General features: G+C 37.4%; 1 protein-coding gene across 4 annotated transcripts in view; it reads left to right on the top strand.

Moving 5' to 3' along the window:
- The window catches only part of SCAPER (S-phase cyclin A associated protein in the ER), a 149383-nt gene that overhangs the window by 10450 nt on the left and 119161 nt on the right, over positions 1 to 19772 (top strand). For all 4 annotated transcript variants that reach the window (XR_010614523.1, XM_065688122.1, XM_065688119.1 and 1 more), the window contains exons 4-8: positions 2116 to 2186; positions 3545 to 3742; positions 14645 to 14745; positions 15667 to 15783; positions 18764 to 18921. Coding sequence is in view for 3 of the 4 variants with exons in the window: in XM_065688122.1 (XP_065544194.1) it covers positions 2116 to 2186; positions 3545 to 3742; positions 14645 to 14745; positions 15667 to 15783; positions 18764 to 18921 (645 nt within the window). In the remaining variant the exon portion in view is untranslated. The remainder of the gene's footprint in view (positions 1 to 2115; positions 2187 to 3544; positions 3743 to 14644; positions 14746 to 15666; positions 15784 to 18763; positions 18922 to 19772) is intronic.

The following is a 19772-nucleotide window of genomic DNA, read 5'->3' as shown; positions in this document are numbered from 1 at the left end:
ACTTAATAGGTAATGAGGTAATCATCTTTGGTCTCTATTGTTCTTTCATTCAAATTCAGGAAATTCCTACCACGTAGTGCCCTTCATCTGTCACCGAGCTCCTCCACATCTTATAGGAGCGCTCGTATTGTATAGTTACCTACCAGTAGTCACTACACATACACATAACCATTGAGGAGTGCTGTTGCCTTGTCACTAGTTGTAAATATAGAAGGATAAAAGCAGAAAGGAAGATTTCTTCCAATAGGCAGGGGCACTTGCTAGGAGAAAAAGAATAATGAAGCTTGGAAATATGGCTGCTGCTGAAATACAAAGCTTCCTGGCAAATACACCTACAAAAATTGGTGCTTGCCACACACTGTTTGCTTCCAAGTTTGCAAAACTGGCTGTCTGCGTAAGTTTTGTTTTCTCTGAATGTCTGCTTTATGTAGGAAGTGCCTGAAAACTTTCTTTTGTCTTCACAAGGGACTTGTTCAGACATTTCCCAGTTCTTACATGATACGTTAGTATTGGGGGTTTGTAGAATCTAAAGAGACTACAACTTTTTTGTGTGTTCATCTGCCCTTTTTTAACGTAGCCATCTTTCCTTGTAAGCCTTTTTACTGTGCAAGTTGTGAGTGCTGTTGCATTCCAGACCTCATCTTTGCAGAATCTAAATCATGTCAGAAGAGAGACTTTGGTGACTGAAATTTTTCTGTTATCCGAAATCTGACATGGAACTGATCCATAGTTAAAGCTTTTTAGTGAATAGGAAGTTTATATACACTCAGTAGCTGCATCAGTTTTTTCCCCTGGATGCTGCTAAATTGAGTTCAATATATTAATTTGTACCTGTTGTTTTGGCTAATGCAGCATTTCAGAAATGAATTACCAAGCAAATAAGTTTTAATTTGTTTTCAAATTAAAAGCCTTGTTCCCTGGAATAGCCAGTGATGCAAACCAGCTGTACAAACCAGCTGTACCACTGCTTGATTAAGGCAGGTTTACAGCTGCTTTACATAACCAGAGCAGTGTAAAACAGCTGGATTGTGTTAGGGAATTTGGCCTGAGAACTGTTAAAAACTCAACTGGACAATTCTGAAATTCAAGAATGATCTCCATGGTCTAGGAAGGAACCATATTCAAGTAATGCATTTATTTGCTTGGGCTTCATCCAGCTAAATAATCTTGAAACCTTTACTTAGATACAATCTGTGCTAGAGTGCTCTTGCTATAGTTAGTATTTTGTCTTAACCCGCTTACATATTTGGTAATTAGATCCTGTGATTTTCATGTGCAGGTTATATACTAAGCTGGAGGATTGAAACTTAGAATAAAAAATTGCATATGTAATTATATATATAAAATTATATATAATTTTAATATATTATAAATGTTATATATATATATATAAAAAAATATATATAAAATTACCCCTGAGCAAATCTCAAGATTAAATGCAGACATGTCAGGTAGGTCTAGGTAACACAAATTTATCTATGCAAAGATAACTCTTAATCACTTAAGAAATTGCCACCATGACAACACTGAGACCTGACATCATCCTTTCTGACTGTGGGAATTTCAACTCCTTTTGGAAGCACAGTTGCCGAAGTCGCTTCATACAAGCAGTGGAGGGAGACAGGTACATTTGAGAAGACATTTCAGATCTTAAGGGGACTGACTCATGCTCAGTGAATGTTTTTCTCTCTTTGGCTACCTAAATGTAAGTGAACTAAATCCATTCCCAAGTTCTGTTTTTCCCCATTTTCAAAGCCATTCAAGAGCAGGCTTTTTTTTAAATCTATGTAGACAACTTGTATCATATTTGACATGTAGACTATAATGATACAGTTTTCAGAGGCACTGAGCACTTAAAGGCAAGTTTTCTTTCTTTAATGAAGTTTTGCCTTTCTTTGTAATTCTGTTAATTTTCTGTGTGTTTTCTGGCATTTTCCAGAAATTTCTGGAAACATTCTGAACTGTGACATATATTTGGAATATATAATTTTACAAACCTCTTAAGTCATAAATTGTGCTCATATCAGTACATCGCAGGGTGAGGTCTGTGCAGTTTAGAATGCTCTATCCAGTTACAGTCGTTTTTGTTGATCCAAACAATTGTTTCTCCCACAGGAAAATCGAAATGGCAAGCTGGTGGGAAGACAAAGAGGGTGACTCAAGGCACACACAAGGCTGCAAAACAGGTATCTGCTCATTTGGAGTGAGATTTACTGCCTAAAAATGTTTTGTGATATCATTGATACATTATTGGCTAAATAATACATACATAAAGTTGTGCATACATTGTATTTTTAAAACATGCAAGTTTCAAAGTCAAGTGTTCAGAAGTTAAAAAATGCCAGAAATAAGGTTATCTTCCTCGGCCTTTACTTATGGCACTTCCTAACCTCTGGATGTGTGTCTGTTTTCTGTTGTGGGAGAGAATTTCAAGTTCAGTAAGGACAGTGTCGTGGGGCCAAGTGTTTATTTGATATTTTCATCTAAATAGACATGCTTCAGAATCCTAGGGAATACCTTGTGCTGAGGATGAACAGTCAGTCTTTTACGGAGACATATCCCCATATGGGTGACTAAGCTGGACACACAGCATCAACAGATACATAACACTGAGGTGGCATAACATTACTTCCAAGTAGGCACATAGTGATTCTTGTCTGTGCCAGCATTTGTGAAGGCAGTTGAATGTTCTCCCTCTGCTCCCATCATATTTAGCATATTGGCAGTCCTCTGCATCTGTGCAGCAAAGCAGTACTAGATCAGTCTGTCTGCATATTAACACTAAAAATTGGAACAGATTTGTTGTAGGTAAAGCTGTTAAATTATAACTTAATCCAGCATGAGGACGTTTTCAGTCTGGGTATAAGTAGGAGCAACTTGATTCATTGTCACAGCACTTGCATTGGGTTGAATTGAGCTTGCAATGTTAACAATATGGTGAGTGGAAATCTTAGTACAAGTAGTTGTCTACAGTGTGAAAGCTTCCTTTTGTAACTCATTGGATACTTGCTGGCATCTCCTTTGCAGGGCAGCCACAACATGTCAAGCAAAGGGCTGGCCACATCAGCATTTTCCTAGTGTTAATGCTCCTATAGTGGAATGAGGGATTAAAAACAATAGTCATATGTAATGTCTTCGTAATAGAATTTTACTGTGATGGAATATTGCTGGTGTGATTATTAGTAAAATGTTATTTTCATATCTGGATGCACATACTTGTCAGAATAAGTAATGCAGAATATGTAATTAGAAAATGTAGCTTTCCAGTGTGCTAAGAGGCAGAATATCTTGTACTATTGTACAGTGTGAATGTTGGGTTATGGGTTATGTCAAAAAACCAAATCTAGTTCTACACAGCTGCTGCCTGTATTTAAGATCAGAAAGTGTGTTTTGAAACCTCAGGCCAGTGGGTGATGTAGTCTTCTTCAGTGAAAAACTTCTGGTTGACAAAAATCTGAGTATGTTGAAAAAAATGTGTGTTGCACAGAAACCCAACCCCTTCCCTGCTTGTGTTTGTTGTTTTCCATTTTATCTTGTTTCTCAGAGCACTACTGTAGACTGTAAATTAACAGCAGCAGCAGCTGGAGATAAAAACTTTGACAAAAGCCCAACAAAAACAAGACAGCCTCGAAAAGTTGATCTGCGAGCTCGATACTGGGCATTTCTGTTTGACAACCTCAGACGGGCAGTTGATGAAATCTATGTTACATGTGAATCGGATCAGAGTGTAGTAGAATGCAAGGTAAGTCTTCAGCTGTTCTTTGCCTGGTGTCACATGGCTCTTACGGTGCTTTTTTATACTTTACAAAAATCCGAACCAGGAATTTGAGCTTCAGAAATGTATTATTTTGTGATTTGTACTTAGCAAAAGCTTGTAAATAGGAAAAGAGATGGCATATTTGTTCTAATTTAAGAGGATACTTTCAGCTTGGGCAGTGACTAATTTTTGAAGTGTATAAAACGTACATAATGTTACCAGATCTCAGTATTTTTATGAAATCAGGTTCTGCTTATTGAGTTCTGATTCTGTTATTTTTCTGACTAAACATTTATTTTTCCCATGATGTTCTTTACTGTAGGTGGCACTGTTGTGATTCAGCCTTTTTCACATTCGTTTGCTGCATTTTAGGTGGCTTTACTATACATTGCTCCCTTTTTGCAGGGACAGTTTTCATTCTTCTAATTCTCTCTGTATTGTTAAGAAAGTGTTTGGTGGTTGAGCATGAACAGTGTCTGATTGGGATGTCACTGTAAGGTGTGCTGGCTTTGAATAACCCGTGTTTGTAATAGCTGCTGCGTCTCTTAGGTTTTATGATGATTTTATAGTAGATCTGTAGAAAGACCAATGTCACTGAATCAAACTCCATTTCTAAAAAATGAGTGATTTGATCACAATTAAGAGAAGACAGAAGAATATGTTCAAAAAGCAGTGTGAAATACATGACTTGTTTTCATCTTAAACATGGCTGAAAATTCAACACATTCTGGAAATGATTATCTAATCACTGTAAAAAATTACGTATATCAATTTAAGTCAACTTTTTTCTTATCATATGCATCTCCTTCTCTGCTGTAATCAGACACGGCCAAATAGACTTTGAGATTAGCATACAAATACAGTTCATTGAAAGCAGGTTTGAGAACTGAACAGTAGCTAGAGGCTTCCAAACTGCTGGTTGGTCTAACACAATCTAGCATTCTGTTCCTGAACTGTCTTCCTGCTCAGGAAACCTCTCCAGAGAGATTTTCAGTTTAAGAAAATCAGTCAGCCTTGTGTTGTAATTAGATTAGCATTTTAAACTCTGGTGGCTGGAAGAACAGAGGTGTATTTGTACCATTGTCACATATTTTTGGCCTTAGATACCATTCAGTATTTTAATCGTGCTACTTGATCTGTTCTCGGATGGAGATACTGCATAGCCTAAGTGGAAGTCATCATTTTAGAACATGTTTGACAATGATGGATGTAGCTGTGTGTATCACCTTACTTGTTTGCAAAACAGAGGTGGAGAAAACACAAAATGAGTAAGCAGAGGAGTCCAGTGACATGTGTTATAAAACTTCTGTAACATTCATGTTGCTTTTACCTTTTAAAAGATCTCAGCACAAAAAAGTGCCTTACCTGAGTAGCTGGAATGTGCATTTGTGCTGTGGTCTTCTTTGGGTGAGATTTTTATCTTAAAAGGTACTGTTACATGAAGATTATTACACTTTTGATAAATTACTAAACTTCCTGTCAATCTATAAAGTATAAAGCTATTGTATCGTCAAATTATTTTTACTATTGATGTTTCACTTCTGATTGTCATTCTTTATTTTGGGGTGGTTGTTGTTGACAGGTACAGTCTGGTTTCTACCAAAGGTGAAGTTGTCAGTGTGTTCTATCAAATCACAGCAGAGTATCTTAACTGCTGTCTTTGAAGTGAGTGCTTTACATAACTCTTAATAGAAAGGCATATAACATTTGTGGGTACTACATACAAAGGCTTCAGCCTAGGGAGTGACCAACCTTGTCATTAACATGGAGGTATGTTTTAGTTTTGGATGGGATATTAGTGATAATGAACAACAGATCCTTGTGGAAACTGCAAGTCTTCCTCATTCTGATCCTGAAAAGCCAGTGCTTGCTGTTGTCCATCAGCTGAAATACCTCATTTCAGTGCAGCTTTCATATTATGGAATATACAGAAAGTGCTTACTGTGGTACCTCAACCTTTTAGTTGACAAATTAGAATAATGATCTAGTCTCGGAGTTCATTTTGCAAATGGGATTTATTAAGAAGCAATCACGTGATGTTGTTCCAAGAGTTCATATAGCTTAGTAGAAGGTCTATGTCCTACTGTAAAAACAGTTTAACTCAGTCTCTAGTTTAATCATTACAATTCGGCCATATGCGACTCAGTTTGGGTAAATAATCAGCATGTGCTCATCTAAAACACTTAATTGTTTTGGTGCCTTGGTTTTGGTACCATTGCTGCCATGTTACTCCCAGGCACCAAGTTTCATGCATTGTATTGACTGTTCTGATTGTGTCTGGTCAGACCTTGCAAGATCCCTGGTCATGCATTTTGCTTGCTATTTGAAAAAGTTAAAGCAATGAACAGAACCTAGATTCCCTTTTTGTGTCAGCTTGGGTGTCCAGTGTTGAAGGAAAGATGTGTGTATCACGGTTATTCCAGGGGCAGCTCCAACCAGTTGGATGTGCATGACTGGGAGGATGCAAAGTGCTTTAATGCCTCTAATTGAAGCATATGTAAGTGATGGCGTAGTATCAGGCATTATATGAATTCTGTGCAGTCTGATGAGGTATCTCCCTCACTCTACTATTGTTGGTAGACTCCGATAATGTAGCTATGGCACGGCAAAATATGTAAAGCTTCATTGGCAGGAAAAGGATGTCTGTTGTGTATAATGCTTTTATTAGAATTTTGGACTTAGACGGCCAGGTTTAACGCAGTCGTACCATGAGTCTTGTTGGTCCCATGTAGCCATGAGTTTCTGTCATCCTTACCATAACTTTTAGTATCAGTGGACCAATTTAACATAGTCATGACAGATATCATGAGAGTAGGTGGCTAGCTTGGAAGAAGACATGCTGTTAAGTTTTGCATTGCAGAATTTTTGGATTGGATATAAGGAGGAAATTCTTTCCTGTTAGGGTGGTGAGGCACTGGAATCGGTTGCCCAGGGAGGTTGTGAGTGCTCCATCCCTGGCAGTGTTCAAGGCCAGGTTGGACGAAGCCTTGGGTGGGATAGTTTAGTGTGAGGTGTCCCTGCCCACGGCAGGGGGATTGGAACTAGATGATCTTGAGGTCCTTTCCAACCCTAACTATTCTATGATTCTATTCTAACTACTCCATGTTCATTGGACACCAGGGAATTCAGAGAGAGAATAAGAGAACATGAATGTGCCAACTGAGGGAAGAGGGATTGTGTGGGAGGTTGGTTTTTGTTTTGTTGGGTGTTTTTATAGTGTTTGTTGAGGTTTTCCCTTGCTCTTTGGGCAGGAGTTTTTCAGCTCATTCTTACACTTTTTCCATTTTTATGTGTTCCAGTACTGGTCTTCTGAATAATTTTAGAATGAAAATTGTGTTCATTACAAATTAAAGCTCATCTACAAATGGGAATGGATTACCTTCACTTTTATGTTCTTTTCTGCAACCTTTTCATACTACTTAGAAAAGTATGTAGTGGTTAAAATGTTTCAAGAGATGCCAACAGACACATTAGCTTGGTTGAAAAGATATATACAGCTATACCTGTAGAACTGGGAGATTTTGATAAATGAGAATTCCATATCGACACATTTACTTTTCTAACTCATTTGGCAGAATATCTTGGTAGGTCTTTTCATGAAGTAGCATTTCTGTTTTTACTGCTGAATGCATGAGGGAAACAATATTAAATAAGGAAGCAGGCTGGCTAAACTGTTAACCTCTCCTTTGCTGGTGCTTAAGTGAGATTTTAGAAAAAATCATAAATCCTTGTTATCAGAAGCTTCCTTAATTTCAAGTTCTTGAGTAGTATCTCCTCAAACTCCTGTTCTGGTCAAATGAGCAAGTGCTGTTCTATTTAAACAGTTGAATAAAGATTGCCTTACAAGAAGACCTGTGTAAAAATCAAATCCAACAACTTCTGGCATTTAAAACCTTCAGATAAACCTGCTATAAAAATGTTGTCTTTTTTCTTAGTTTGTACCTTTTGCTGTCTTGTATTCTTACAAGTTGGTATAGTTTTATTGATCACATTGTCACTGGAGATAATGTTTGATGCTTCCCAAAGCGGAAAGGGCTCTAGTGGCTGGTTGTGGTTGAAACTGCAGACGAAATGGTTGTGGTAAGGGTACAAACAGTGGGAATGTGTGTAAGAGGATCAGTGGTTGTGTTTACTTTCTTTCAGCTTTGGGCACTGCTGAAGTTAGTATTTTGCTATTGATTTGGAATTGAGAACTCTCAAATCATGTATATAGATATATAGATGCAGCTTTGAGATGTTTTGCATGTAAAGGTATACGGAACATGGTTGGAATTATTTCTAAAATTGAGTTCTCAAGTTTAAGCATCATCATTTACTGTACATAGATCAGTTTGCACAGTAGTGATAGAGATTATGTATATTCCGGTAGATTTATCTGTGACCTTCAATGTTTCAAAATGCAAATTGTTTGCATATTCTGTACATTAGTTTGGTTTCTGTGTGTCTAATGTTCATATGAATATTTTATTACCTAGTATTTTCTAGGTTTGGGTGGCGAGCTTAGCCAGAAAAGAAAGAATAATCCCTTTCAGTCTCTCTATTCTAAAAGGAATTAAGCCGCCAGTTATTTGTAGATGGAGGAAGGCAGATTCTGTAGTCAATTTTGGCCAGCGGAATTTTGGTTAATTGAACAGAGAAATGTGTCTTCTGCTGCTTTCTTTTATGGTCTCCAGGTGCCTCAGCAGCTGAGTTTATTTCTATATATGTGTGTGTGTATGTGTGTAAAAAAGAAACAATACACCAACATTTATATAAAACTCTTACTGTTGGAATTTGAGCAGGTAGATCCAGCAGCTAAGGATACAGTAAGCCTAGGAGAATCTCTGACTACGTGAATTGTTGGGGTTTTATCCTCCTACAATGAATTCATGGCTTCAACTGTTCTTCTCTTCAACAAAGCTGAATTTTATTATGTAAAAATGTAGTTCTCTATTCTTTTTAAGGTGCTTTTTAGCATTACTTGATGCTTGTACAAACTTAAGTCTTTCTGCCTAGCATTACTTAGTATATTTCTGGTACTGGTATTTCTGCTTCTTGTTTCCAGAGCTTACAGATACATTCATAGATCAGTCTCCCCTGACCATAGTTCAGTGAAAACAGTTTCATTCTGCTTGAGATTCTTCTTTCCTCTTACGAAATGGAAAATTCAGCAGTGAAGTTCTGTTGCTCTGATTCTCACAGATAGCACAAGATACTCTGAAGAGTAAAGTAAAGCCTTACCCTTAAAATATTCGTCATGTTGCATGATGTTATGATGTGAAAACCAGCTGAAACAACTTTAGTTGAGGCCTTCCGATCTGGGTGATATCTGAGAGAGTATGAATTGATTGAAGGCCTCCCAGAAGGAGAGGGAAACTTACTTCATTAGAGTCTCTTGCTGAGAACATCTTGTGAGGGCTGCTCTTGGTTCTGGGCATGCCAATTCTAATGAACTCAGTCTATGTGTGCAGACTGAGACCTGTGGTCATCCAGGCTGATTACTGGCTTTTAAGACAGCCAGGAAAATAAAACCATTTCTAAATGTGTTGGAGCTGGAGGTAGAAACCCAAGATTTTCCTAATGTCAGTGAAAAGGAAATCAGCAATAATTCAGTATAATGGCCAAGTTGATCAGGACAGGATCTTGATCCTATTTCCGCTGATAAGAACCAGTTGAACTCTGTCCATTTTACTTTTTTTGCAGGAGAAGTTTTGATTTTATTTAAAAGCATCTTCTACTTTTTAAACCTAAATTCTTTTCATTGCTAATAATTTCCCCACTAGAGTCCTCTGTTAAGTGCATTTCTATCAATTTTGTAACTATTTTCAGCAGTAACTTAATATGTTGTACTGATGTCTTCATTCTTTGAACCCCTAGAACATTTCCAGTTAGAATGAGAATTTCAGCATGGAATGAACTCCATTCTGTAGGGTAGAATTGATTTTCTTCTGTAAACCTAAGGTGATTAAGGTGATCATGAGTTTCCCTGAAAGTCTGAGGGGATCGTGTTTGTATTAGACTGTTCACAGTTCTTTTTCTGTGTTTCTCACAGGACAGTCTTCCAGGTCAGTAGGGTTTTATGGAACATGTATTCAAATTGTTTGAGTCAAAACTTGTAAAAAATACGTGTCTTCTGTTGCTGGAATTGGAGATATTTCGGCAGAGAATGTTTATGTCTCTTTCTAAATGAATTGACATTTACATTTTCATTGTTGTCATCTTCTGCAGATGAGTCAACAGTGAAGGACAGGCAGTCTGGATAATCCTATAAATATATACATTTTTTTCTATATATATATATTTATATTTATATACACATACATACATCTAAGAGGCCATGTGTTCCTGCAGCTTTACTACCTAGAGTTTGCTGTTTACTGGCTTCTGCAAAGCTAGGGTGAGATTATTAAACAAAGCACACCAATTGGGAGAATTCTGAATTACAGCTAAATGATTCTGGTTTTCTCCTCTGCATCTGTTTTAGGGTCTTTGTTTGTTTGTGTTAAATACTATCTGCAATGTACTGAAGTTGGTATAATGAGAGTCCTTTAGCTAGAGAAGCTGCTTCCTCTCATCCCTCCCCAAAGATGTAAGAACTGCTTTGGCTGTCGTTTTTATTTAACCTCACCCGAGAGCTGGCTTTAAGTGTTTGTAATTCAATTGCATGAAAAAGGCTACAAGGAGTTTTTGAAAGCAGTTTTGGTGTCAAAGAACTGAAACATCCAGTTAGCTTTAAAAATACAATTCTGAAGAAAGTAAGAAGGAGTTTAGGTTGCCTGCTATAAATGTGCTCCAGTACAATAGAAAATGGAGTGTATTTTGGTAAATAATCAAAAATATGTATAAAGTGTGCATAGTTTGTAAAATAAAGCACATATTTCTAGCCTTAAGAATAATCTGAAGTACAGATGTGGTGACTGAGTTAATTTCTCTGACATGCATTCTACTATTTTGAGTTGTAGTAACCTTAAAATCCTGCACTCTTCCATGCTTCCCTGTTTTCCTCCTCCATGTTTGAGAACAGGAGAATAAGTGGCGAAGATGATATTTCAGTTGTTACAGGATTTCCAAACATAGTAAACTTCTGTTCTTAGGGATTATAATAGCCCTGTCTAGGACCCAAGTCAAGATTGTCCTAATTCAGGAATATAGGATTATTTTGATGTAGCTACTCTGTATATTGGAGATTCTTGCTGATTTCAAAATCATTAATATGATCACACCATTGAAGAGATGAGGAGGTCAACTCTAAGATAAATACATAGAGACCAAAGTAATGAGTGAGAGCTGGAGAAAAGAAGGAAAAGCACAAAAAGAGCTTTTTGATGGACAGGAGTATTGATCAGAGAAATGAACAGTGTGTAGAAAGAAACAGGAGCTGTATTGTGAGTGGGTTTAGGTTTATGTCACTGATTTTCCTTTAAGTGTTGTTTTTTAACAGCATCGCTTTCTTCTTTAGCTTGAACTGGCTCTTTAAAACTCGTATGGGATGGATATGACCTTGAAAAATAATGGGATTTAAAATTGTTTTGACTCTAGTGCGGCCGTAGTCTACCCATAAAGGTTCCCTTTTGTCAGCACCTTCTCAAGTGGTACAAGTTTCCACTGCTTCAGCACCACAGGGTATATCTGCTACACTCAGTACTGTAGGTGAGCTAGAGAGCTGTATTGATGTCCAGGACCCCAGAGCCCTGCACGCCAGTATTGTGTGTCAGGAGGACAAAGGGATGGCGCCAACCATCCTGCTCTACGCGCCAGTAACTAGAATTAATTACAAACCAATCGAATCCGTTGCAGCCAATTGGTAAACTAATTGGTAATTTTAGCTGTACATCTATATGTAGTTATCTGGATGCCTGTAACGACGCTTTCAGAGCCACTTTTGTTCTGCTTCATCCTGCTTGACAAAATGGCCCTCATAGCTTTAGGGAGAAAGATGTGCATCAGTGAATATGGGGCCGCTCCAGCTGCTTGTCTTGTTTGTATTCCCTTGTTCATAAAACATGACTCGGGTTACAGCTGCATGGTTCTGCTCTGATCATTTCTGATAATGTGTAGCTAAACATTCCTTAAAATAGGTTAAGCCATTTACTGTATTTTTATCCTGCACCAGCAAACTTCAGCAATATAACTCATAGTCAGATTTCTTCTTTTTTTTGGTGAGGAATATCCCAGTGGCAGACTTGAAAAGTAAATGATTCAGAATTGAATTTGCTTTCTGTGCTCTTATTGTTAGTAACAGTCAGCACAACTTAGTATGGGCTAACCTAAATGGACATGAATTGAATTAGAAAGCTGAAATTTTATTAGTGAAACGGAAAAAAAAAAAAAAAAAGAACTGGCTAAAATACTTGACTTGTTCGTTTCTTGTAGCAGCCTTTATTTAACAATTATTTGGGTGCTGTAAACCCAACTGCCTGGTAAGAAAGATTTTTGTTAGCTTTTTTATGGAGTATTTCAAAACAAAGAGCAACTTTTGCATCAGCACTGCTGTTCTGTTTGATTTCCCTTGTGTTTGACTTTCTGGTGACTGTTCCCTTAGAACAACCAGCATATGCTTCTTGTCTGTCAGATGTCCTAGTTAAAAAGACACTTATGTGAAAACTGAAGCTGAATTTCAGACTTGCATTTGTGTTAAACAAAATGAATAAACATCCACTGAGTTTATATGGAAAAGCATTTTCATACGTTAGAGGTCATTTTTCTATGAAAGGGATAATTAAATGTAAAGATGAATGGGACATGATTGTAGAAAAATGTGCATTCATTACCTGCAGTGTAGTAGAGTGTTTTCAGTGTTTGAAGTTTTACTGTTAAAATCTGTATTTTACACAGAAGAACCAATACATTTGCATTTGTAATGGTTCCCAAAGTATTTTAAGTAAATAATTATTTGCTTTGATACACCTTTGACATAGTAAAGAGTTTGCAAGACAGCAACACTTTGTCATTTGTGTTTTTCCTTGTACCATAAAATTATGTCTGTATTTTTAACACTGCATGTGAAGCTGATGTAAGTTTTTATAGAAATCAGATTTCATGTGTGGATTATTTTCAGCATGTTGTCATCATAGAGTACAATACACATTTTTCTTGTCTTTGAAAGTTATGGCAGCTTCTGTTTGTGATTGATGGGATCTCAAACTGTCTCCCTTAGAAATGCATTTATGTGCTTCGTTGGGCAATAATCGGCTCTGCTGAGAGGGTGCCTTATGCCACATTCAGTAAATTATTTTTGAGTTTATATGTGGAACATAAGTGATTTCCTAGCTCTTTACATGCTAAAGAATTGCTCCTTTCTCTACCATTGCCAGTAGACAACTGTAGTTTGCTCAGGGAACAAAGCTAAGAGTTTAATTGCTGTGCTTTGCTGTGAACAAATGGCAATAGGCAGTACTGTCCAAGTGAAGACTGCAGGATCCCAGCTTACCTTTGATTTTTTTGTTTCTGCGTGTAATTGGACCTTTCTGTAATGACTGCACATGTACATTTGACCAGACTGATACAGTCAGTAATTTCTGAAAGTTCAGGATATTTTTATCAGAAACAACTCTTTTAGTTTCCTACTGTTCAGCCCCTGGCATTCTGTGTATGAATCTGTCCTGATACAGTGTGAAGTCAGGTTAATTGTGTATGTCTTTCCAAAACAGTTCATTTTGTTAGAGACCAACATGCAGTTCAGAAGATTCTGACTACTCAATTAAGATTTTGCACTGTTTTGGATGAAACTCCAGCATACCCACATCATTTCTCATAGTATATGTTTAATCCTACCCAGGAATGGCAGGATGGACCAGATTGCTCTCAAGATCCCTCCCAGTTGTGTTACTTTATGATAACATGTAAACCATTCAAGCTGTGAATTGTGTTCATGACTACAACTTTCAGTGGTTATTCATGTAAAAATGCAGAAATACTTGGGGATCCCTGTATAGTTGAGAAGTAATTTTTAAAATGGTAGAAAATTGAATGGTTTGTAATGGTCAAGGAGTACGATCTGGGTATTGGAGTTGTAAGGTCTGGAAATGTTCTTACTACATAAGTAAGAATATGAAGTTAGTGACTTGTTTCACTTGTTAAGGTGTGCTAATCAGAGAAGAGAATGTAAACTTTGCAATTTCCCTTGGTTTCTTTCTCAGCAAGTTTATATCAAACATGCTGATTTTATAAACCAAGTGCAATGCTCTGATCTTTCTCTTTTTGCCTCTCAAAATACCACTCTTGGAGTCCTTTCGATCATGAAGTGTTTTATTAGTACAATAGTGCTGCTAATCTCACACGAAAGCAGAATGTCTGTCACTAACCTGTACGTACACAAGCAGGCATCAGGTGAAAATCATGCACACTGGGAAGTCCATAGGCACAGGATATGCTTTGCTGAACTTCAGAGATGTAAAAACCATTTTTTTTTCTAATGCAGGGATCCCAGGATTCTCCAGGAGGAATTCCCTCTGTCTGATGCAGTTGCCTTTGTGTTGCCTTCACAAACACGTTAATCATGACAGTTTAGTCTCCTACAGGTCTTTCAGGTTTTCCAGGCAGCTTTGCTTATTGAATGAGTATGTCCAGTGTATTTTAAAAGAAAACAACTCGGACAAAAAAATTCCTGAAACTGTGGTGCTTCAGAATTATTTTCTTGCCTAATTTTGTTCTTTTGTCCTTAGACATTGGTGCTTGCCCAAATGTTGGAAAATATGCATGTTTTTTGATAGGATAAATGCTTTAATGTTTGTTCACATAAAAATCTGAACTGTCTGTGCTTTTTTGTTTTCAGGGGGTTTCTTTGGTTTTATTCTTTGTGAGAATACTACAGACCAGTAAACTTCCTACTTCATTTTCTGTTTCTTTATTGAGGTGGAAGGATTGGGTTTTTTAAATACTAAGGTTGATGTAATGGTTGCTTTTCAGGAAGTCCTGATGATGCTTGATAACTATGTAAGAGATTTCAAAGCATTGATTGACTGGATACAGCTACAGGAGAAATTAGAAAAAGCCGATGCTCAAAGCAGGTAATTTGATATATAATTTTAATCCACATGCAAATACTGTCTCACGGTAAACTTTATTTTGTTGCAGAGATTCAGCAAATAGAACCAATTTTTGGGTTTGCTTTGGGGTCTCAGGAAGGTTTCATTTTGGACAGAATTTGCATGAGGACACAGGGGGGATGCTATCCTTCCTGGTTGTGTTACCAGTGAACAGCTGTGCTGGAAATGGTAACGGGTTTGGAAGTACAGGATCAGAAAGGTGAAACTGATGATGTCCTTACATTTGCGCCTAGTGCTCGGTTTGTGCCTTGGTGCCCAAGTTTTAGCTTTGAGATATAAATGAGAAGTAAGGTTTTCCTGGTATAGTTTGTGCCTATAGTACCTGTGGAGTGATAGACTCTAGTTCTTCCATTTTGCTTTGTTAAGTAGTGAGTTCAAACACTCATCACCTGGGTAGAGACAAAAGTAGACCAAACATGACAGAGTCCATTATAGGTTGTTACAGTCCTGCTGGTAGTACTGGGGCAAGTTAAAAAATACTTCATGGAAGTGCCTTTCTGAATCTGTCTTCACCAGCACTGGGTTCTGCAAGTTTGGGGTTGTTCTGAGTTGCCAGTTGTCATTTTCATGTGTCAGCTTCAGAAGCAGGAGTTAAAAATAAGAAATCTTCAATGAGCTGCATTCCTGCTTCCCTGGCTTCCCCCTCAGACTGCATCTGTTTGGATAAAAACATTTTATGTGATTTAACCTGTTCAGTTACCTTTGCAAGTACATATGTATCAGTAAATGTTATTGCTGCAAAGCGTGGTACGTCAGCAGTGTAACAGAAGTGGATGGTGATATATTTGGTCAGTTCTAAAGGTTTTGCTGTACTGGAGGTGTTTCATAGAGGGAAAGTTATTGCTAATTTTATTTTGAAACTTTCCTTTCTTGAACTTGCAGACCTACTTCATTAGCCTGGGAAGTAAAGAAAATGTCTCCAGGACGCCATGTGATTCCAAGTCCATCAACAGACAGAATCAGTGTGACGTCAAATGCACGAAGAAGTTTAAATTTTGGGTATGAAACCAGATCATGAGTTTATTAAAGCTAAAATAAGGGTTCTTTTGAAGCAGAGTTCATGAATACACATTTTCTGTGGTAATCAGTATATTGGTTGCTGTTTATTAAATCATATATGCAATTATTTGTGTTCGTGAAAGAAAATCACAGGGCCTGTAAAAGAAAATCCTATCAATACTTAATCTTTTACTTCATGACATATTTAATTAGTGGTCATTCCAAAGACCTGAAGTTAAAATACAATTAGTGTGTTCTGTGTTGTCTGTTTAGTACTTGTCCTACTGCAAAACAAAGGTCAAAATACGTATAATTGGCATTTTAAAACTGGCAGCATGTGCAATGCGAATGGCCAGTTGAGCGCGCAAAAGTAAATATAGGTCAAAAAGAGTGAACGTAAAGTCAGACTATCAGGATTCTGGTGAATAGCAAAACTGATACTGGTTAAAACATAGTACATATTATATACTGTAATAAGGTATTTTTTACTTGTTAAAATGTTTGAAAGCCGTTCAACACAAATGTGCATGAACACCAGCTTTGAGCAGCCCTCCCTGTCTGGTGCTGTTTCAGTTCTGGAGAGCGCATACATGTTCATTTTGCATCTTTCTCAGGGTGTTCTTTTAGTTCGCTCTGGTTGGTTGGAATCTCAATCACATACTACACTGTTTCAGAAGTAGTTACAATGTCCTCGTTAGAGATCGAATATTAGAACATCTGGTCAGTACCTCTAAGTATTGAGCTCTCTCCAATTTTGAATAGAAAATATTTCTGCAAAAATACCACAAAGTGTGTTTGGTGGGAAAATTGGTCCAACAGTGGCAGTCTCCTTTAGATGTATGTACTGATATAACTACCTGACAACATTTGAGAGGTGGCTGCTTAAATGCATGATACTTGCCACTGTGGAAATCTTTGACAGAATGCTAGGAACTATTAGGATTGGAATGGAGAACATAAGAGCAGGCAGTGGTGTACCATTGTAGAAATTCATAGTGAATGACTCGTACTGTTGGTCATCTTCATCTCTTCCCAAAAGCAGTGTAGAAAAAGTAGGAAAGGTACAGAAACTGGAAATGGGAACAATCAGAAGTATCCAACGGTATTGATGCAAAAAGAATAGGATTTGGAGAAGAGGTAACAAGAAGGTTGTGATAAATAAAATCACGTACAGAGAAGATGAGTAAGAAAATGTTGTCCATTATTTTCTGTTAAAAGGAATTGAGAGGACTGATTGCAATGATCAGACACCAAGCTTAAAATGGCAGAAGCGCTTTCCAAGACTTAGTATGCAGAATTTGTTATCATACAATGCTTTGGATCCCAAAAGCATAAATGACTTCAGAAATCGGTATCACAAAGATTAAAGTCCATTTTTGATTATTAAACACACCTTTGTTATCACAACAGCTTTTCAGTGTGAATTGCTGCAACCTGAGAGTGTGTCAAGGGAAACATTGTTCTGTACTGCACATTTGGATAGTCTCTTTGCTCAGTTGTATGGAACTATCAGAGTAAGGGGCTTGGCTTCTTTTGCTGGTTTCCTCACTTGAAGTGATACTGCATCCCGTAGGATCAAGGATTATTAAAAACCAACCAACCAGCCATGTTTCTATAATTTATGGACTTATTCCTGATAGCTCATTTTTTTGATGACAGACTTGATAAAAATAGCAGTTAATGACAAATTGACATCTCACTGTGCTTAAAATAAGTGCACAGTCTGGTTATGTGGGGTTTTCCACACATCTGTTTGAAACTTGCAAGATCTCTATTTTATCCTTGGTTTGCTTTAGATAATGAGGCAGCTGGGTTTGGTGGACTGTTTTGATCAGTGTTGTAAAGCTTGGGAAAGAAATCAGTTGTATGATTGTAGATAAAGCTACTCTTGTTACAGAAGAGAATTCAACATTTCTTGAACATTGAGTCTTTCCTCAGTGTTACATTTTCCAATTTGAAAAAGGTTGCTTGCATTCACTTCAATAAAACTGGGCAGGGTTTTGCTGTAGGGCAACTTCTTACAGAAGGCAAATTAATGGGATAAATCCTGCAGTTCTGTCCATCCAGAAGTTCACAGTTCGGGTGGTCAGTGTTATTTGGACCTTCCTGGAAGTTAATTAAATGTCCATCCAGATTTACAATTTATTTTTGCTGAGTAGGTGATAGAAAATAGATCTATCCATTTATTTTACCTTGGAACAGGGTATGTGATGGATTTGTGTGATCTACATTTACAATTAAACCTGTGCTTGTTTTGACTTCCTTTGTTAAACTCCCTGTAAAGTAATGGTTGCAACCTATTCTATCCATTTTACTGATGAAATGATGCAAGACCCAGGAAGATGCTATAGAAGAGCCGTTACGTTGTGCTGTACATACTGTATCTTTATTTCTGTGATTGTAAAATTCCCTGTCAGAGGATGCTTCCTGTGGGAGCTCTGTGTCTATCACTAGAGTGCTGAATGTTTCTTTAGTCATTAGACATTTTAAAGAGTTTAATCTGAGAATTTAGCTTCTTGTTAATTTACTTTCATTAGCGACTGAGTAGAAGGAATCTCACCTGGAGATTTTTCTCCTGGTGCAGCACTATTTTCTGTCTTTTCCTGTGACTGGGAATATGTAATGGGCTATCAAAATAGTTACCTAATAGAAATAAACCCGCCACCACCACTTCAGCTGCTGATTCATTGCTGCATCCTTGTTTCTGTGGTGAGTTTTACTTTTTTCATGTGTTGAATTTATAGAGATTTAGCTGAGGCTTTAGTATTCAAGAACTACTTTTAAAGCTGGAAAGGGAAAAGGAGACAGGCTTTGTGAAGAATTGCTATATCTTGTTTTAAAATAGGTTCCAGTCTTTGGAACTAGCTCTCAGACTGCCTCATTGAATGCCAGGATTAGGGAGAGAGTGTCTGGCAAAGCTTTCTAACAAACCGTACTGTTTTTTGATTAGCCACTAAAAAGAGCTCTGACTTTCATTTAGGAACCCTGCAGTGACCATTTCTGCCACGCGCCTGGCTCCTGGTGTAAGCTGGGCTGATAAGGTAAAAGCCAATCATGGAACTAAAACTGCCAGTCCTGAGCTAACAACAGCACAAACCTGTGTGCCACCTCCATCGCAGAAGTCTTCGCGGAAAAATGGCAAGTCCCTTTAAGTGGCTTATGTTATTTTTACCAGCGGTGTGGTGTAAAGTCAGTTTTGGGCGTGATAACGTATTTTCAAACCAAAAGTAAGTCTAATTTTGCAAAATGTTTAAATAAAGTATTGAGATAATAGACGAATGCAGCCTTACATTGTAGTAGATATGTTTGAGACGAGTTGTGTTTTCATGTGCAGGGAACATGCCACCATATTTCCACTAACTAGGATTTGATCTGTTAAAATACCAGTGCATAACACCCCGAGAAGTGAAAGGTTGTTGGTCAGAAACTGACAATCTCACTGGCTACAATTTGGATGGTTTAACAATATAAAGAATCATACATTCCCAGGACTCTAAAAGAGCTCAAGATAGTTTTATGTGCGCAGGGAGACAGTGTTATTAGAAGTGTGCTGAAGTAACAACTGATGCTTTTTTCTTTGAAGGCAAGAGTCATCACACTCATTTACAAATTGGTTCTCTAAGGATTCTCCTCAGAGAATGCCTCATGCGGGGTCTTTTGTTCTGGAAGTGATTTATTTATTTGTAGACATAAAAACTTTGCCATTTGCATTATAGTTTCTTTGCTCACACTGGAAGCCTAAGGTTGTCTTCAGAGAAGCATTTCTTCTATTTATTTTTTTCATGGTCCCAGATAACTTTCTGCAGAAGCAGCAGGCAGGATGGAGAACTGGGTGTTCTGAGAGGAATTAAAAAGAAATGTTCATAATTTGGGGGTTTTTTGAAGAAAAGGAAGAGCATGGATTAACTTAAGATAGTTGTACATTCAGCCTAGCAGTAGTAGAAGACATGTATAGTGGTTTGCAAGCTTGTGTATTCTGAAACTTATAT

This window comes from Lathamus discolor, chromosome 8, assembly GCF_037157495.1.
Source record: "Lathamus discolor isolate bLatDis1 chromosome 8, bLatDis1.hap1, whole genome shotgun sequence".
NCBI lineage: Eukaryota > Metazoa > Chordata > Aves > Psittaciformes > Psittacidae > Lathamus > Lathamus discolor.
This window is presented reverse-complemented; position numbering and strand designations above follow the sequence as displayed.